The sequence below is a fragment of the Pholis gunnellus genome (assembly GCF_910591455.1).
Source record: "Pholis gunnellus genome assembly, chromosome: 20".
Lineage (NCBI taxonomy): Eukaryota > Metazoa > Chordata > Actinopteri > Perciformes > Pholidae > Pholis > Pholis gunnellus.
Genome location: NC_136547.1, coordinates 16,637,367 through 16,657,638, shown reverse-complemented (window position 1 = coordinate 16,657,638; position 20,272 = coordinate 16,637,367). Strand labels below are relative to the sequence as shown.

The following is a 20,272-nucleotide window of genomic DNA, read 5'->3' as shown; positions in this document are numbered from 1 at the left end:
ACAAAATAAGCAACAATCATCATTTAGCTTTAATTAAGAGTTTAACACTAAAACACTTCAACAACCCCGTCAATTGTCATCACATTGTGATTCAAATGTTGCTCCTGATTGGTGACATCACCTCTTCCAAAAAACAGCAAGAACCAATTTGACTTTTTTTTTTAAAATGTGAAATGAAAGAAACTGTAAAAGTTTGTAAAATAAAGGGTATATTCATAAGTCAGTGCTCATACTGTATGAATGTGATCAACAGCAAACATAGGATGTACTGCAACACTTTTGTAAATCTCTAAAAGGAAGCTGAGAAATGACACAACTGGAACTTTTAATTTATTAAATTTAACTCTTCAAACAAGTGGACTGACCACAGTACAGTGGGAAACTAAAGTGAAAAGGTTTTTCTCTTAATCATCCATAATTGAGAGAGACGTTTGTCTTTTATTCATGGGTTTCTTCTTGCTGACCACAGTCTCCCACAAAAGAGCCATGTGAAGACAAAAGAAATACACGCAAATAATGGTTTTGGCTTGCATTATGACACTTTGCATGGACTGTACTCCATCTTTGGTTTAGCTGTAATAATCTAAACAGAATAACAACATAATTTTTGTTTCATGAATTTCATGTCCATACGCTGATTTTCACTTCCGCACTTGAGCGTAGAGATCCTCTGGGCTGTCAGCAGTCTGTGTGAAGCTCTTTACTGTCTTGGACACTTTGACCTGTGCATACAGTGTGTCTTGCTGCTGTCCACTGTCCTGCACCGAGGCCGAGGACGGTTCAGGTCTCCAGTTGGAGAAGTTAATCTCTCCGTAATGGATGTCTCCTGTTTCTGTTTCTGTTGCTCTGGATGGCTCTTGAGCAGCTGGCTCCTCCGCTGTTAGGCTCTGTGATAAATGGAACAAACAAGAAATGTTGTGAAAGAACTTCACCTGTATTGCTATAACGGTGGATGATCAATGTGGTTTTCTAACAGGATGTTTCATCTTCCTGTGTGTCACCACATTTAGTTCCTAATGAGGAACCTGTTCAGTCCACATCTCAAGAGTGCAGACAGTATGACTAGTTAGAAACATGCTCATAACACATAATTATCTAAAGTATTTAAGTTGTTTCCTACCTGTGTCTGTTGTGAAGTTGAACGTTTTGACTTGAACCACCTGAAAGACATAAGAGAGCTGTCAGCTTCATTTTCCTGTGTAGTAATAAAGTGCTTTAAGTGCAATTTAGAAACCGTCATTAGAAACAGAAGCAGACAATTAATAATACAATACACAAAGAGGAAATAGCTCAAAGCTAGTCATTTCACAGCATTGTTTGAGACCAGATGTGTTTGAACTGTTCACTCATTCTGGACATCTGGCGCTCACTTCTTGTACTAACGGGTCTAACTGGACTAAAGGTCTAGTTCAGACTGGTTTTACATTTAAAGACGGTGATCTCAAGTTTCCTACATTGACTTATCAAAAATTAGGTTCATAATTCTTTAATTCTTTAATTCTCTTTAACATCCAATGTTAGCATAACTTAGACTCCCAATCAAGGAATCAAGTCGAGTGATATTGACAGACTCTCAAAAACATTATTGTGTCATCTGAATAAAATGAATATCTGTGTTCTGTATGTGTATGTTATGACCTTGAGGCAGCATGTAGACACAACTGTATGGCCCAGGTATAGAACGCTGAGGAATACAATCATTTTGAGTGGATACATCTGGATATGAAATTGATTTGAGGTACTTACCAAATGGCAACACCCGCACAGATGAGTACAAAGATTCCTCCAACAACTGCGACCCATGGTGACAAACTTTCAGGCTGCTCTACTCCTACAGAAACAAAACATTTTAAGTGACCAAGTCAAGTTAATGAGAATGCTCAGCTTGACTTCATACAGCATTATCAACGTATATATGTAAAACAATGCTGTTCTAAACGTATATGTATACGTAATGTTTGCAGACAATAACTGATTCACAGGATGTAATACAGTTCCGTGTTTACCTTTAATAGTCAGATGGATCTCTGATGATGTCTGATTACCAAGCTCATTGGTGGCCACACAGTAATAAACTCCTCCATCAGTGACATTAAAGCTGTAAAAGTCTCCTTCAGATACAGTGACGGGTCCGTCTTTGCTGATCTTGAACCAGGTGAAGCGGCTGACGGGAGGATTGGCTCTGCTGGAGCAGGTCAGGTTCACCCAGCTACCTGCTGACACCAAACCTGGTGGACTGATGGACGCCGAGGTGTCCTTGGGAGCGTCTGAGGAGAATGTGGGATTAACTTTATGCATCCAAAGCAGCTCACATCCCATGAATCATCATGTGCTGACAGGATCCAATAACAAACACTTACATGAAACATTGAGAGTCGTTCTCTCCTCTGATGTCTTGACATCTTTTCCTTTATTCACAGGATATCTGGCAGAACAGGTGATGTTGAATCCATCATGTTCGTCTGACAGAGTGATGATCTGCTGGATTTTAGTTGTGAAGGTTCGATTTGTGTTTTCCTCTATCGTGATGTGAGGGTCTTGTTGGAGGTTCCAGGTGAGTTTAGGAGGAGAGTGTGGACAGGGAGTGAAAGCTGAGCAGCTTATAGAGACAGACTCCTTCTCCTTCAGACCACCTGAGATCTCAATCCTGGGCCTTGGAGGAGAATCTGTGGTTTCAAATCAAATACAGATTGTACACTGAAAAACGCAGCAACAAGACCAGGAGTCTACTGCCGTGCTAGCAGTACTCTTCTACATTTGAGGGCAAAATATTGTACTTTTACTCCAAGAACAGCTTTTTGATTATGATTCCTTAATAATAAAAAAAGGTGTTTGTTCTGGGCTTCTTGTAATGTTTCTGAGTTATTAACAGTTCCATCAAAGAGACATTTCTATTCTGAACTTCTCACATCGTTTCATTTCAATAATTGTTTGAGACTTAAAAAGGCAAAAAGTCTCCACTATTTCACAATAAAGTAAAGATTAGTGAAAATATGAACACATATGTGGAGCATAAATGACTTTTTTTCTCCTTTCCTCTTCCATTAATCACCTCACGACCCCTCAGATTCATCTTGTGACCCTCTGTAGGGGTAACATAACATGTAAACGTACACTAATGAATGTAGATTTTGTACATTAATGATGGTAATTTGTTACAAAAATCTGAACTCATGAGACTTCCCCTTTTTCAAGCGTTAAATGCAAAGGTCCGCATGAACAGGCAGCTTCATCATGGGACTATTAATAGTAGTGCACAAAACATTAATATCCAGGAAGTGTAAACATTTCATTCTCTGGTTGGTCTCTGTAGCAGATATTTACATTCACATTGAAGGTTAGCTTCAACTGATATCACTTTTTATTCTAAACAACAACATCATAGACTGACTGATAAAAACTAACACTCACTTACCTAGAACTGTTATTTGAAGAGGATCACAAGAAGCGGTTGCTAGAAATGGTCGGTTCTCAATCCTGAAGTAGTATGTGTCTGTGTAGTTTGTGATTAAACTGGAAAATAAAGTGGTGCAGTTGTTCTGACTCAGGTCTCCAGTTAGATTCATTGGATAGATGTTATTCTTCCTGCTACTGTTGAAAATCACATTATCTGATATTGAAAAAAGAGGGTCAGTTTTAATCCACACTCCGAAGGTTATTCTTGCGCTGTTGGGTTTCTCCTCTGATTTAACACTGAAGTTACATGGGATTTGCAAACATGATCCAGTCAGTGCTTCCATCTCTTGAGGTGCAGTAATTGATAGAGCTAGATTCTCAACACAATCAGCCAAAGCACCTGTGAAACAGACTATTGATTAACAGTGGTGAGTAACATGTGTAAAAGAAAAAAACACAAACATGAAGAGAAATATACTTCAGCAGTAATATTTTGCATTGTGGTCTTTTTTCCCTGAACAGTTTTTGTATTGATTCATTTCTTGGTTTTACATCAACGAGGCCGACCCCAGTGGTGACCAAACCGTCTATATCTCCAAATAACTAAGTCAGTCTCGTCTCAGTGACAAAAGAGCTCAGGCAGAAAATACAGATTGTAACATTCACATGAATTTAGGGTAAAATGATACGTGTCAAATAGTAAATGACTCAAGAGAAATACAAGTGACTGAACCAAAAGCTCACCTGAGAGAAAGAAGACACTCAGTAACATGTTGGCTGTCACCGTTCTCACTGACCGGACTGCCATGACACTCATCACCTGGATTCACAAACACAACAATGCAGTGGATTTTACAAAGCGTTCAACATGCTCTGTACAACCACAAGTTACTGTGTGTTAAGAGACCACCGCTCACAAGTCTGCAAATGTGTACGACTCAGACTGTTAGATGAGAATAAAACCACGAGTGTTGTCTTACCAAAGAAGCCCACATCAACAAGAGAGAGACAAATAGATCCTTTGGGTGGTTTTAAAGAGAAAATAATGATATTCATGAATTTCAACAGTCCAACAAACCAACTTCCCCTTTTTAGCTGTCGTAATTTAAAACCAAATCAACTTCCTTTGAATTAAGAGCACATAGGGAGTGCTGTTTTCTAACTCTGCTCCCCTGACTGTGAGCTCTTCAGAGCCCTGTGGCTCAGAGTCTCCTGGTAGGTGGTGTTGTTGGCTTTGTAGTAGAAGTCACTTTGTATTTAAATGTAACTGGTGTAATAAGATGCAGCTATTGGCTGCTGTGCCCCTTCACAACATTTTTGCCGTATACATGTTTTTGTCTATTTGCAGTTGATATTCATTACATTTTATGTCCTACTCTCCATTAGTGTATTTACAGTAAAATATCGTATTTAGTACATATCTGAGTTGCAACTCAATGACCGACTCTAAAGCCCCTGAAAGCTTGGCATCAAATCTTCAGAATTCCTCCATATGATAGGAAACATATTTATGACAAGATAAGCAACAATCATCATTTAGCTTTAATTAAGAGTTTAACACTAAAACACTTCAACAACCCCGTCAATTGTCATCACATTGTGATTCAAATGTTGCTCCTGATTGGTGACATCACCTCTTCCAAAAAACAGCAAGAACCAATTTCGACAAAAGAAAATGTCATGTGAAATGAAAAAAACGTTTACATTTTTGTAAATCTCTAAAAGGAAGCTGAGAAATGATACAACTGGAACTTTTAATTTATTAAATTTAACTCTTCAAACAAGTGGACTGACCACACTACAGTGGGAAACTAAAGTGAAAAGGTTTTTCTCTTAATCATCCATAATTGAGAGACACATTTGTCTTTTATTCATGGGTTTCTTCTTGCTGACCACAGTCTCCCACAAAAGAGCCATGTGATGACAAAAGAAATACACGCAAATAATGGTTTTAGCTTGCATTATGACACTAGAAACACATAATAATGAGTTTTGTTTGGCTTGCTTGTGCTACAGAGTGATAGCGTGCAATATCATTGTTACTGTTTGTTGTAATTGCTAAGACACAAAAACTAGTAATTGTGACATTGAAACAACTAACTCATGTATTGAAGTGCAAAACTGATAAACCTTCACATGCAGAAACAATGACTGTAAGCCATCTTTGGTTTAGCTGTAATAATCTAAACACAGATCCATTTATGATAAAGAAATATGACGCATGTTACGTGAACAAATCAGCCATCCACGTGTGGCGAAGAGGGTATTAGAGATCTATAAATACCTCACGTACTGATAAAGAATGTTCAAAATGTCCCACTTTAAATATATTGCAAAGAACGGAAGAAAAGATGTCCTTGTAAGAATAACAACATAATTTTTGTTTCATGAATTTCATGTCCATACGCTGATTTTCACTTCCGCACTTGAGCGTAGAGATCCTCTGGGCTGTCAGCAGTCTGTGTGAAGCTCTTTACTGTCTTGGACGCTTTGACCTGTGCATACAGTGTGTCTTGCTGCTGTCCACTGTCCTGCACCGAGGCCGAGGACGGTTCAGGTCTCCAGTTGGAGAAGTTAATCTCTCCATAATGGATGTCTCCTGTTTCTGTTTCTGTTGATCTGGCTGGCTCTTGAGCAGCTGGCTCCTCCGCTGTTAGGCTCTGTGATAAATGGAACAAACAAGAAATGTTGTGAAAGACCTTCACCTGTATTGCTATAACGGTGGATGATCAATGTGGTTTTCTAACAGGATGTTTCATCTTCCTGTGTGTCTCCACATTTAGTTCCTAATGAGGAACCTGTTCAGTCCACACCTCAAGAGTGCAGACAGTATGACTAGTTAGAAACATGCTCATAACACATAATTATCTAAAGTATTTAAGTTGTTTCCTACCTGTGTCTGTTGTGAAGTTGAACGTTTTGACTTGAACCACCTGAAAGACAGAAGAGAGCTGTCAGCTTCATTTTCCTGTGTAGTAATAAAGTGCTTTAAGTGCAATTTAGAAACCGTCATTAGAAACAGAAGCAGACAATTAATAATACAATACAAAAAGAGGAAATAGCTCAAAGCTAGTCATTTCACAGCATTGTTTGAGACCAGATGTGTTTGAACTGTTCACTCATTCTGGACATCTGGCACTCACTTCTTGTACGAACGGGTCTAACTGGACTAAAGGTCTAGTTCAGACTGGTTTTACATTTAAAGACGGTGATCTCAAGTTTCCTACATTGACTTATTAAAAGGTTCAAAATTCTTTAATTCTTTAATTCTCTTTAACATCCAACGTTAGCATAACTTAGACTCCTAATCAAGGAATCAAGTCGAGTGATATTGACAGACTCTCAAAAACATTATTGTGTCATCTGAATAAAATGAATATCTGTGTTCTGTATGTGTATGTTATGACCTTGAGGCAGCATGTAGACACAACTGTATGGCCCAGGTATAGAACCCTGAGGAACGCCACAAATACACCTTTGACTTTAAATAATCAGTTAAAACAAAAAGATATTATGAAAATAAATCAGACTCAGAGATTTTGATCAGTTGAAGACATTCATTCAAAATAGAATAACACAGCATCAAATGCCAGAGCTGTAAAAAAAAACAGCTACTACTAACAAATCACAGAATTAAATGAGAAGAACATCTGTACAGAAATACAATCATTTTGAGTGGATACATCTGGATATGAAATTGATTTGAGGTACTTACCAAATGGCAACACCCGCACAGATGAGTACAAAGATTCCTCCAACAACTGCGACCCATGGTGACAAACTTTCAGGCTGCTGTACTACAGAAACAAAACATTATAAGTGACCAAGTCAAGTTAATGAGAATGCTCAGCTTGACTTCATACAGCATTATCAATGTATATATGTAAAACAATGCAGTGTTAACGTATATGTATACGTAATGTTTGCAGACGTGATGTTAGCCAACAATAACTGATTCACAGGATGTAATACAGTTCCGTGTTTACCTTTAATAGTCAGAAGGATCTCTGATGATGTCTGATTACCAAGCTCATTGGTGGCCACACAGTAATAAACTCCTCCATCAGTGACATTAAAGCTGTAAAAGTCTCCTTCAGATACAGTGACGGGTCCGTCTTTGCTGATCTTGAACCAGGTGAAGCGGCTGACGGGAGGATTGGCTCTGCTGGAGCAGGTCAGGTTCACCCAGCTACCTGCTGACACCCAACCTGGTGGACTGATGGACGCCGAGGTGTCCTTGGGAGCGTCTGAGGAGAATGTGAGATTAACTTTATGCATCCAAAGCAGCTCACATCCCATGAATCATCATGTGCTGACAGGATCCAATAACAAACACTTACATGAAACATTGAGAGTCGTTCTCTCCTCTGATGTCTTGACATCTTTTCCTTCATTCACAGGATATCTGGCAGAACAGGTGATGTTGAATCCATCATGTTCGTCTGACAGAGTGATGATCTGCTGGATTTTAGTTGTGAAGGTTCGATCTGTGTTTTCCTCTATCGTGATGTGAGGGTCTTGTTGGAGGTTCCAGGTGAGTTTAGGAGGAGAGTGTGGACAGGGAGTGAAAGCTGAGCAGCTTATAGAGACAGACTCCTTCTCCTTCAGACCACCTGAGATCTCAATCCTGGGCCTTTGAGGAGAATCTGTGGTTTCAAATCACACATTTCACACAAAAAAAAACAGTCCTTTACAGTTTGTGCCAGTGATCCACAACATCTGCAAACTTGACCCCTTTATTGTAAAAGTCAGCTTCAACCATGTGGAAAAACCTCATCATGGGACATTTAAACCAGTTCCAAATTCATGTTGATGTTTATAAATGAAAGTAGAGTCTGTCAGTAGAGGATTTATGTGAAGGAGGGATGGAACGTCACCACATCACACTTCTCTTTTTGAAGAACTGGGCCCTGACTGATCACTGGCTGGTTTCTGTGACATTTGGCCTCAGATGAGGCTGTCGATAGCCCTACAGTAGTTAAAGGTAAGGGCCACGGTGTTTGCAGTTGAAGCCAAAGCTGCCACGACAACATGATAAACCTACAAATAGAACCAAAACTCACTTACCTTGAACTGTTATTTGAAGAGGATCACAGGCAGCTGTTGCCATGAATGGTTTGTTCTCAGCTCTGAAGAAATATACGTCTGTGTACGTTTTGAGTAAACTGGAAAATAAAGTGGTGCAGTTTTTCTGATTCAGGTTTCCAGTAAAACTCATCGGATATGTGGTAACTGTCCCGCTACTATTGAAAATCACATTGTTTGGCTTGGAGCTAAACCTGGAGTCATTCTTAATCCACACTCCGAAGGTTGTTCCTGTGCTGATGAATCCCTCACCTCCTCCAGCACTGAAGTTACATGGGATTTGCAAACAAGATCCACTCAGTGCTTCTATCTTCTGTGGTGCAGTAATGTATAGGTCCTGTGAACAAGCAGCCCACGCACCTATAAAATCAGTTTCATGATTAATGACATTTGGAAAAACCTGCTGGAAGAAAACATTCATGAAAAAAACAAAGCAGTATTATGTTGCATGCTGGTCTTTTTTCCTGTCTTGTTAACATGTTCCATACAAAACAATTACATTTTCACTCAGGACGTGAACAAAAAGACTGATGAGGCTCATGATTCAAGCAACAAACGGCTCACCTGAGACAAAGAGGAGGCTCAGTAACATGTCGTTTGTCACCATGTTCACAGACAGAAACCTGCTCCCTGGATTTGAAAACACAATAACACGGTTACTGTCTCTTGTTACGATTTTAAAGCTTTCACTATCTTTTAAAGCAACTTCCCGACTTCAAATTCACACCTGAAACCTGCCCTGTACAACCACTGAGTTCACTGTTCTTTAAATACATTAAATCAGTTCAAGTTAAAATAAAAATCATGCAACAAAACACTGAGTTCAGTAAAATTGTTCCTTACCATGTATTTTTCGCAGAACTAACTAACCAGCTATAACCATGAAAGAAAGCGGACTTGCTGTTGAAGAAATGCAGTACGCTGCTGGGTTTCACGTTACCCCCATGACTAAAATAGTGCAGAATTACCGGCAGTTTTGTGAATGAGGAAGTCAGATATTATGGCATCTTCAAATCTTTGTTACAAATGACACGACTCATTGCAAGCATTCATGTATATATGTCACATAACGTACATAACATAATAATAATAACGACATATTTGAACAGGTGAAAGTATGAACTTCATGTATTTTACACATTTCTGCACATTATATCAGCCGTTACCTCCACAGTTAAATAGCAATCATGAGTCTGTGTATACATGCTAAATGATCAAATAAATGAAAAAACACTTTCTGCTGATTGAAACGCATCATTTTTTATTTCATTTAACACACTTTACATTCATCCAATAGAAACACCAGCTCAGCAATACAAATGATTTACATGGTCCAGGCATGTGTTTTTCATCTTAAGAACAAATAATAAAACCTGGTGCCAGGAATCAGTTTAACATGAGATAAAATATTAAAGAGGATGTTTTTACTTTTGTCTTGTGATGATTTTAACAAAGACACACAGTGCAGAGAAAGCACATATACACATTATTCACCATTCCTCTTTAAAGAATGGAAGACCTTTTAGTATTAGGAGAAAATCTACACACATCGTTGTCAGTGGCACACTAAGACTAATGAATAAAGAACATATAGTACAGTTGTCGTTTCACAACATCTTCTTCCTCTTGTGGCTCATGATGGATGTAACTCAACCACGCTGTTAACATAGTCCGCTCCTACTGCGCGCTGCAGCAGAAAGAGTTTTAGTTACTGCAAGATGAAAACAGATGCAAACAGATGCAACATGTCTTTTGTGTAACAGATGTGTCAGTGTCACAGGGCCCCACATCATAGACACACACACACACACACACACACACACACACACACACACACGATAATGTACGCCATATCATCTTTATAAGGTGATAACATGTCATTGTTGTGCTTACAGCTTGTTGGACTGCCCCTTAATAAATGAATGCAGGTTTAAAGCTGGTCTTTAAACATTATCACCAGTGAAGGATTATTCCTGTATTATTGTTGTAAATCAAACAAGGACATCTGCAAATAAAACCTTGCTAATTGATTCTTAAGAGTTGAATTAAGAGCTATTTAAGGTGGATTCTTCCCTCTTCCTCAGACCTGCAGAGAGTTAAGTTACCTGATAATGAAATACCTCTCCTCATCTGATATCTTACCTCCTGTGGTTTGATGGAGCGTCTTGATCTAAACCAGCTGGATGAAAAAGAAGAATGAATGAATTCGTTGGTAACACTTTATGAGTCTATAATGCTTCATAAATATACTTTGTGATGCATTTTCTTTCAGCACGGCATCATTATGCATTTTATGATGACATATAAGGTCCAGTATCATAATAATTTATAATTGCTGGTCATTTACGGACATTTGCCAGGATAATAGTGCATTATAATTCCCATAGTTGTAATACATTATAATTGTTTTGGAAAGCATTGCACTCACTGTTATACGGCATTATAATGTGGTTATACGTTAGTCTGTGGTTATTGTTTTGATTTAAGTGAACATGTTGTGTGTTGTTGTTTAGTAGAATTAATTATATATTTCTTCACTTTTCTTGAAGCAAACAGTGCCCATTTAGAGTAACTTATAATCACATTATAATGCATTATTAAAAGATTATGATGTATTACAACAATGGGAGTTATAATACACTATGATCCTTGTAAATGTCAGTGAGTGACTAGCAGGTATGAAGTGTTGTACTTGACCTTATACGTCATTATAAAATGCTTTATAATGTGTATGATTATTGGTATCATCATCATGAATATTGATGGTGCATTATACATTAATGCATTACAAATGTGTTCATAATGTATTATAAACATGGGCTTAGAGAGTAGAAAGTTTTACATTTTTGGTGGTTATTTTGTAATGACAATGATCTGTCTCATACATTCCAACCACATTTACAATGAGAGCAGCTGGTGTGTATCTGCAGACGATCGTATCATCATATACGTCCGGCGCCGCACGAGTGGCAGCCTTTCACAGCAGCTCCTCACCACTGAGCTTTTCTCTTATATTGTGTTATTTTTGTGACTTTTCTTTTCATTTATTTAATTCCTTTAAAGGGGTCAGAGCAGACTCTATCTGCTGAGGAGACTCAGGTCCTCAGGAGTGCTCCCTGCACTCCTGAGGACCTTCTTTGACTCTGTCGTGGCATCAGCCATGTTCTATGGAGTGGTCTGCTGGGGCAGCAGCATCTCCACAGCTGACAGGAACAGACTCAACAAACTCGTCAAGAAGGCCAGCAGTGTGCTGGGGTGTCCACTGGATACGGTGGAGGTGGTGGGAGATAGGAGGATGATGGCTAAGCTATCATCCCTGATGAACAACACCTCCCACCCCGTGCGGGACACCTTGGCAGCTCTGTGCAGCTCCTTCAGCCACCGGCTGATTCCCCCCCCCGGTGTGTGAAGGAGAGGTACTGCAGGTCCTTCCTTCCTGCTGCTGTCAGGCTGCACAACCAGTGCTCCCAGTAGACCACACAACAACTGCAAATCCTTTACTAATAACTTTACTCTGTATCTTGTGTGCACTGTCCACTTTGCAGCTGTGATCCTGTACATTTCCCCACTGCGGGACTAATAAAGGATTATCTTATCTTAGAAAAGTTTGTCTCACCACTCAAAGATGACCAATGTACTGACGAGCATTACGATTCCCAGGATCTTCACTATGACTTGAGCACCAACCCGTTGATCGCCTGCAACACAACAGCAAGAAATGTCAGCTGTCTTGCCACCTGCTTTTATAAAACAAACACTTACATGAAACACTGAGAGTGTTTATCTCCTGCTCAGCTTGACTTCATACAGTATTTTGCAAATTTATATTTAAAAAAAATGCTGCTTCACTAATGTTTGCAGACGTGATGTTAGCCAACAATAACTGTTCCTAATTCACAGGAAGTAATACAGTTCTGTGTTTACCTTCTTTATTCAGATGGATCTCTGATGATGTCTGATTACCAAGCTCATTGGTGGCCACACAGTAATAAACTCCTCCATCAGTGACATGAAAGCTGTAAAAGTCTCCTTCAGATACAGTGACGGGTCCGTCTTTGCTGATCTTGAACCAGGTGAAGCGGCTGACGGGAGGATTGGCTCTGCTGGAGCAGGTCAGGTTCACCCAGCTACCTGCTGACACCAAACCTGGTGGACTGATGGACGCCGAGGTGTCCTTTGGAGCGTCTGAGGAGAATGTGACGGAGATGTGAGGTAAGAGAGCAGCATCAGAGCCTGAACGAGATCCTTAAGAGAGAAGAATCATCATGTGCTGACAGGATCCAATAACAAACACTTACATGAAACACTGAGAGTCGTTCTCTCCTCTGATGTCTTGACATCTTTTCCTTCATTCACAGGATATCTGGCAGAACAGGTGATGTTGAATCCATCATGTTCGTCTGACAGAGTGATGATCTTCTGGATTTTAGTTGTGAAGGTTCGATCTGTGTTTTCCTCTATCGTGATGTGAGGGTCTTGTTGGAGGTTCCAGGTGAGTTTAGGAGGAGAGTGTGGACAGGGAGTGAAAGCTGAGCAGCTTATAGAGACAGACTCCTTCTCCTTCAGATCACCTGAGATCTCAATCCTGGGCCTTGGAGGAGAATCTGTGGTTTCAAATCAAACACAGATTGTACACTGAAAAACACAGCAACAATACAGCCACTTAACACGTGTCAACGCTGACACATTTGTATATAAATTAAATCAATGTTCCTAAATCTGGTTATTTTACTCTTGTACGGAAATGTATGTCATCAAAGCAACTGAACATATTGCTTTACCTCTTAAACATCCCTCTATGACACTAAATAGTAATAAATGTAACTAAAGATCAATTTGTCCAATACTTTGGTTTATGAACAAAATACCTGCAAAAATCATTTACAATTCACAATTTAGTCTTGTTGTTATGAACAATAATATGATAAACTGATAAAAACTCACTTACCTAGAACTGTTATTTGAAGAGGATCACATTCAGCTGTTGCCAGAAATGGTCGGTTCTCAATCCTGAAGTAGTATGTGTCTGTGTATGGTGTGATTAAACTAGAAAATAAAGTGGTGCAGTTTTTCTGACTCAGGTCTCCAGTTAGATTCATTGGATAGATGTTATCCTTCCTGCTACTGTTGAAAATCACATTATTTTGATTGATGGCAAACTGAGGGTCATTTTTAAACCACACTCCGAAGGTTGTTCTTGCGCTGTTGAATTTCTTCTCTGATTTAACTCTGAAGTTACATGGGATTTGCAAACATGATCCAGTCAGTGCTTCCATCTGTTGAGGTGCAGTAATGAATAGAGCTGGATCCTTTTTACAATCAGCCAAAGCACCTGTGAAACAGACTCATGATTAAATTGAATTAGTCTGCATGAAACAAACTTTGACAACACAAAAACGTAAGCAGCAGCATTTTCTTATCACCTACAACCTTCAGTCAACATGAACAGTTGGAAGAGGTAAGTGTTTCTGCTCTGGTCTTAACGTCTCTAATTAAAAGTGACTGAACCAACAGCTCACCTGAAACTAAGAAGACACTCAGTAACAGGCTGGCTGTCACCGCTCTCACAGACCGGACTGCCATGACACTCATCACCTGGATTCACAAACACAACAATGCACTTAGTAGTATTCTTGGTCATAATGCAGATTTAATTAAGCCTTTGTGTTCTTTTGAAGTAACTTCCCCATTTAAAATCCACACATTTACATGCCCTGTATTCACTGTGTTTAAGTAGTCATTTGAGCTTAATTGGACATATATTATGTAAATTCTACTCAATATGAGAGCGTTGACTTATGTCCTGCAAACACACATAAAAAATGTAACATTTCATAATGCCTTTTATTTAAATGCATATCATTTAAATCAATAAAAGCAATTATTTGCCTTACCAAATAAGCCCACAGCAAAAAGGAGAAACAGCAAGGTCTTAACATTTTCAAGCGAAGTGCTGCAATGGAGGAACTTCCACGAATGTCAAAATACAGCCAAGATACCAAACACCTTATTTCGCCATTGCAAGACAAAAATACCTTTTGAAACCTCATAAGCTGATATACAGCTGTTAGATATCACATGATCTGAATTTCTGCAGCTGTACAGAGAAGCAAGCAGTTCTCATACTTACTGCTCATATCCGTTTTGTATTTTTATCACACGACTCTGTATGCCCTGTCTTCTTTATGTGGAATATTTCATTATCCACTGTCAGACAGGCACACCAGTGCCGTCTCTGGATGCATATGTACATTTTAATGTAAATTGGTTTGATTCACGAACATTTCTATTTCCAGATACGACACACATCTGTTTTAGTGAGCATCTTTTTTTAGTAAAAAACAATCATTTTTTGAGGGCGTTGGCGTTGGCGTTTGAGGAGTACATGCCTTACCCTCCACCACTTCTCCTTATTAGTCCGGTTGATAAGCCACACAGATAAACCCAAAGATTTCTCATCACATTCAGAGGGTCAACGGCTAAACGTATCTGCCTCGATGAATAGCATGTACATTGAATTTTAGTTGACCTGCAGTGAATGTGATGTCCTCCTGTGGATTATTATTAATGCACTATTAATCCAGGGAACAAAAACAAGTCTTGATTTGTCATTTCAGTACATAGACTCTTTGCACTGTATGAATACCTCACATATAAAACCATATTCTCTGAAGGGGAACGTGGGCTTTCCACAGTATGAGACAACTAGTTATTTTGTCAGTTATGAATACGACTTATTTTCTTATTCTTAGTTGTCTGTGTTGAGACTTAGAAATATTTCAACCATATGAAGCTAATGGAAACAGGAGTCAAGGATTTCAGAGAGATATGCTCTTATTTCCCTATAATACATTATTTAATTCTTCTTTATGGTCCATCCTGTTTAAATTATGCCGTTGCCTATACATATACACATAGTGCTGTTTGTCTTCAGTCTGCGTGCGGCTGTGGACCAGTTGAGTTGATTCTGTGTGTGTGTGTGTGTGTGTGTGTGTGTGTGTGTGTGTGTGTGTGTGTGTGTGTGTGTGTGGTATAGGACTCTTGGCTGTGGCCTGGAAGAACACAAAAACTTGCCGTGCCGGCCAGAATAATAACCATAATAATTCAAAACGCTAATAACACATTGCGTTAAAAAAAACGTCATTATTTTTATTCAATAACAGAACACACACTTTAATAAAACACAAACTGTTTTTTTTGGTCTTGTATAAACACAGTTGTTCAGCTGAACTAATCATCACACACACAACCTCTCATTGTGTTGCAGAGCTTCCTCCTGCGTGACCTGGAGCTCTACGTTTGTTTCTATATTCTTTATTTAGTAGGTGTTCCTCACGTCTAACAGTTACTTCCCCAAAACAAACAAGGAGTCCTGTGTAGCGTCTATTTCCCCTTCTTGAATTTGCCCGGCGTGGCTCCTGTCTTCTGCTTCTTTTTTGCTGATCCTTTAAGCTCCGGTTCCTAAAAGTAAGGCAAAAGAAATGGAAAAGGATGAGTCCAACATTCAGAAGATGTACAACATCAAATTGGTGTAAGAAAAAGACAATTTGACAACATTCGCTGGCATCAAAACAGCTCAAGTCTAATCATCTCATCATTTTGGAAACACACAGCTGCACTGTAGTCGTTCTAAATGTACCTTGCGTTTGGAGGACAGAGATCCAGTGATAGAGAAGAAAGAGTCCAGTCGTCCCTGTGTGCTGCCCTGTCGGCTCTTCAAAATCTTCTTACAGCCGTTGCGCATCCTGTCCTCACTGTGTACACATACGCAAATAAATTAATTCATGCAAACAAAATGTCGTGTCATCCTATGTACAATGTTATTTCCAGCTGAACCTCCCATCATTTCTGTTCTCAGCATTAGAAACAAGCATCTAAAAGCAGCAAAAGAAGATGGAAAGTAACAAAACAACCGTCAGGGTTCACTGTAAAGAGCCCGTCATAAATAAGCTTTATTATGGACTATGAACCTGATACTATATGTAGAGAGGGATGTGTGCTCAAGTGATGCTGGAACCATAAACGCAGCCTCTACGTGGCCAGCAGTGCAGCCTAGTGGTTGGATGTTGTCGAACCAGTTTGACTGGTTATATTTCAACAACCGAGGATCATCAACGCAAGAAAGGGAGAAGTTCTGAGACGAGTCTGCTGGTGGTTCACCTGAACTGTTTCTCGTTGCACATGAACTGGATCAGAGCGTCCTCATCCGGCTCGCTCCACTTCAGCTCCACTGTGGAGCAATCCACCACTTCTGCCTTCAGAAACAAACCCCTGGCCTCTTTGTAGAGCCAGTCCTCTGGAGCAGGGTGCTTCTGCATGAAGGCACACAAGACACAAAGAATCAGAACCAAACTCACCCCCCCCCGCCCTTTGTTTAGCTGCCCCAACGTCTGGATCGCAGCACACATCAACTCACGCTGGAGTCAATGTTTTCTAGGATCTCCTCAATGCAGCCATGTTGTTTGATCAGGTCGATGGCTCTCTTGGGGCCAATTCCCTTGATGGTGCCACAGTAGTCGCAGCCCAGCAGAATACACAGGTCGATGAACTGGGATGGACCGCGGAAAGATTGGGAGTAGTTAATGCAAGGAAGGCAGAAATGTCCCTGCAGTACATTTCCCACAGCTCTTACAGTTCTAAGGGATAGATAACGTGCTGCATGTTTCTCAAAGTCAGACAGAAACTGTACCTGTTCATTGGTCAGGCCGATGTCCTGCAGGATGCGACTGAAGTGGAACTCTTGGATGGGAAGTTTCCTAAAACAAATAAATATCTTGATAGTGAGATTAGAGAGAGATTGAATGTTATCATCATTAAGTACAGAAATAGGATTAATTCACAGGTTACATCAATAGCCATCAGAATGTCTCTGCTACAGAGCCCAGCAGTGGAAAGGGACGATGGAGTAACTGCATTACTTTGCTTCGCTGGCGGTGAGGTGTCTGAGCAGGACATTTGTCCCAAAGGTCAGTCCATCCATATCCTCTGTTGCTGTGGCAAACACCTTCCCGGCTTTAACCAGAGCGGCACAGCTGGCCTCCGCCTCACACGGAGCCTTCAATACAAAACGCATCAAATTACATTTCTTAGCTTAGTTGCCAGGCAAACAGTAGAGCAGGAGACATTTCATTGTACAGTAACTTCAAAGTGAATCCTTCATTGCTCCAGATTGTATTGCGTGTGAGGGCATTCCTGTTTAGATATCAAAGGGACAACAAAAATACAACTATTTTTGCGAATTGCAGTTCATGAAAATGTCTTTTCTTGTGGTGCAATACAAAAAAAAAAAAAAAAGAAGGTTGCAGTTGAAATTTTAAAAGTACACTTTGCATATTTAAAACCTATTCTGACAAGTTTTGGGGAAAAGTCCTCGAAACTAGTTCGCAAAATCAACGTCAATAAAAATATTCTTAAAGTAAGCAAGAGTAGCGAAGTGAGAGACGATCTGACCTCAACGTAGGGCACTCCCATCAGGGTCAGCAGCTTCTTGCACTCATCGTTGTGATGTCTGGTGACTTTTACCAGACGCTTGGAGAATTTGTCAATATTCTCTTGTTCCCCTGGGTTGAGACAAACCAGTTTTGCAGACATTTTAACAAAAGTAAAACGTCTTTTTCACAATCTCTACGATGTAATTACAGCTCATCGTATAATACATATCTAGACTGATCTCATTGGTTTACGGGGCCGTAAACACGGCACCGTAAAGCCAGACCGGCACCAACAAGGAGTATTGTGAACTCAAGTGTTAAAAAGCATCAACGGTACCCAGTTCCTGAGCCTGAGCGAGCATCTTCTCCGCTTCTGCCCTCCTCTCCCCTCTCTTCTCCAGCTGGGGGTGAGACAAGAAGAGCAAAGACGGAGTGAGAGGAAGATAAAACGAGAGACAGATGACGTAGCTTACAAAAAGTCATTATTTCAATAACAAATTACAGTGTAACACTCAACGCCAACGTCAACAGTTCTGACTACATTGTTTGAGATACAGGGGAACAAGACTACAGCGAGGTCGGAGCCCACACTCACCTCTGCTGACTTGAGCTGTGGGGGCTTGCCGTCAAAGACGTACACGGGTTTGATGCCATATTCCAGCATGCGGATCGTCCGGTAGAACATTCCCATCAGGTGGCTGAGGGAAAAGAGCAAACGGGTGAGAAAAATATAGCTACCTGATCTTGGAGCAATCCAAGAGCTACCGTATCTCTTATGTGTGTCCTACTATGACTTCACAGCCTAAAGTGGGGGGGGGGGGGGTCTCTCACCTCGTCGTCTCGCCATCCTCATTCTGCAGAACGTTACCGTCCTGTCGCACTGCAATCAGGAACTGGTAGATGCACATGGAGGCATCTATAGCAATTTTACGGCCTGCAAAAGTTCAGAAAAGCAGTTAGCTAATTATCTAACAGCAGTGGTTATCAGAACAAGGGCATTAAGTTATTCTACTTAATGCCATCTAAACTGGTTTTCATGCAAGCCCTCATTCGCTATATTATAAAGTAAAGAAAGTACATAAGATTCGTTGGTTCACCCATAAGTTCAGCATGACCTGCATTAGGTAAAAGATGCACAGTGTGGTCTGACTGGAACTCACTGCACACAATGATCTTCTTATCATCTTTATTGTATTTCAATATCATAGAAAACAGAATTGATCCAATGTGCCCAAATGAGATAATTAACCTTTCATCTGATCTCAATAATATTTCATATGCAGGCCTCATCATCATCATCATCAGTTTGCAGAGGAAGGGCCCTGTGACAATTACCAAAGTAGTTCTTGATGTCTTGCTCTTTGATGGCACCAGGGGCCTGGTCCGCAATCAGCTTAGCAAGTCCATGAATTCCCATTGTGTTGGTCTGAAAATCACCAAAGTCTGAAAAACAATGAAATAACTATTATTTATTATATTATCAGGAAAAGCACACTTTGTCGGGGCCCCAATAACTGGTACACGAGACTTGAAGTCCCCCAACAAGAGACAGCAACGCACGAGTCGGTTTTAAAAGTGTTTACATGTTGTAAACACTTTTTTACATGTGTGCTGCTTCGTCGGACGCATGCCGAATTAAACACTAGCTCCTGGTAACAGCTAAACATAATGTCAGATTGCTATTAGAGTGTGGATTTACAGTGAAAGACCTCCAAATTAAACGGTCAGCTTTAAAGGGAAGATTGGGTTGTTGTACACAACGTGTCCTGGCAAATAGCTTTGCTGCACAGAGCTTCAGTTGGGGGGCTAACACATAAACAACGTCTGATTTATTCATCATGTACATGCTATTAGTGGACAGCAATAGTACCGTCGCTATCATTTACATGCTGAATTAGGGTTTACACCGTTTAACTGTGTTCAACTCACCAGTAAGGGTTTAACACTCGGCTTTGCACACTTGTCCCAGCGTCTCGGGCGCGAGGAATTGCGTCTCTTTCGCGGGAAATCAAATAACAGACATCACCTATCAATCTATCGATGATGGCATCGTTGAAGACGCCGCACAACTGCGCATCGATGGTGCAGGTTTGATTAACCAGGTCTGGGTTCTAACAAGGAAGTGCTGGAAGGGCTTCCGATTGGTTCATTGAGGTTGAAGGAAATCCGGTCAATACAGCAAAAATAATAGAGTGGCTTATGTAGTCGCTCAAACGGGTTTAATGTTGGATTTCGGTTAAGGCGTAACAAAACCCACGTTAATTTCAAGTGGTGTGTGAGAGGAACATTTTACGGGCTGCGAATAACCGGTAACGTCGGAGGTGTGTTTTGGTTTCTCCGCCCACTCCGGAAAACTCCAC

The 20,272-nt window shown here is 40.2% G+C and overlaps 3 protein-coding genes across 3 annotated transcripts; all 3 read right to left on the bottom strand.

The window, feature by feature from the left end:
- Positions 1 to 70: 70 nt before the first annotated feature.
- On the bottom strand, positions 71 to 4,452 carry LOC306712065 (cell adhesion molecule 3-like; the record flags this gene model as incomplete). The annotated part of the gene is made up of 8 exons (XM_079181165.1): positions 71 to 887; positions 1,121 to 1,160; positions 1,747 to 1,831; positions 2,007 to 2,267; positions 2,361 to 2,666; positions 3,416 to 3,513; positions 4,141 to 4,216; positions 4,377 to 4,452. The coding sequence occupies 8 exons, from the start codon at positions 4,450 to 4,452 to the stop codon at positions 642 to 644; spliced, it is 1,188 nt and encodes a 395-aa protein (XP_079037291.1). The 3' UTR covers positions 71 to 641.
- Positions 4,453 to 5,810: 1,358 nt separating this feature from the next.
- LOC306712063 (vascular cell adhesion protein 1-like) lies at positions 5,811 to 14,064 on the bottom strand (the record flags this gene model as incomplete). The annotated part of the gene is made up of 12 exons (XM_079181162.1): positions 5,811 to 6,056; positions 6,290 to 6,329; positions 7,112 to 7,193; positions 7,383 to 7,643; positions 7,737 to 8,042; positions 8,464 to 8,818; positions 10,624 to 10,660; positions 12,098 to 12,179; positions 12,406 to 12,666; positions 12,780 to 13,085; positions 13,430 to 13,825; positions 14,001 to 14,064. The coding sequence occupies 12 exons, from the start codon at positions 14,062 to 14,064 to the stop codon at positions 5,811 to 5,813; spliced, it is 2,436 nt and encodes an 811-aa protein (XP_079037288.1).
- Positions 14,065 to 15,631: 1,567 nt separating this feature from the next.
- On the bottom strand, positions 15,632 to 19,904 carry fen1 (flap structure-specific endonuclease 1). The gene is made up of 12 exons (XM_079181597.1): positions 19,842 to 19,904; positions 19,248 to 19,355; positions 18,744 to 18,846; positions 18,508 to 18,610; positions 18,250 to 18,313; positions 17,932 to 18,041; positions 17,400 to 17,536; positions 17,171 to 17,237; positions 16,898 to 17,029; positions 16,642 to 16,793; positions 16,121 to 16,235; positions 15,632 to 15,942 (listed from the first exon to the last, which is right to left on the bottom strand). The coding sequence occupies exons 2-12, from the start codon at positions 19,327 to 19,329 to the stop codon at positions 15,865 to 15,867; spliced, it is 1,143 nt and encodes a 380-aa protein (XP_079037723.1). The 5' UTR covers positions 19,330 to 19,355; positions 19,842 to 19,904; the 3' UTR covers positions 15,632 to 15,864.
- Between the last annotated feature and the right edge of the window lie 368 nt (positions 19,905 to 20,272).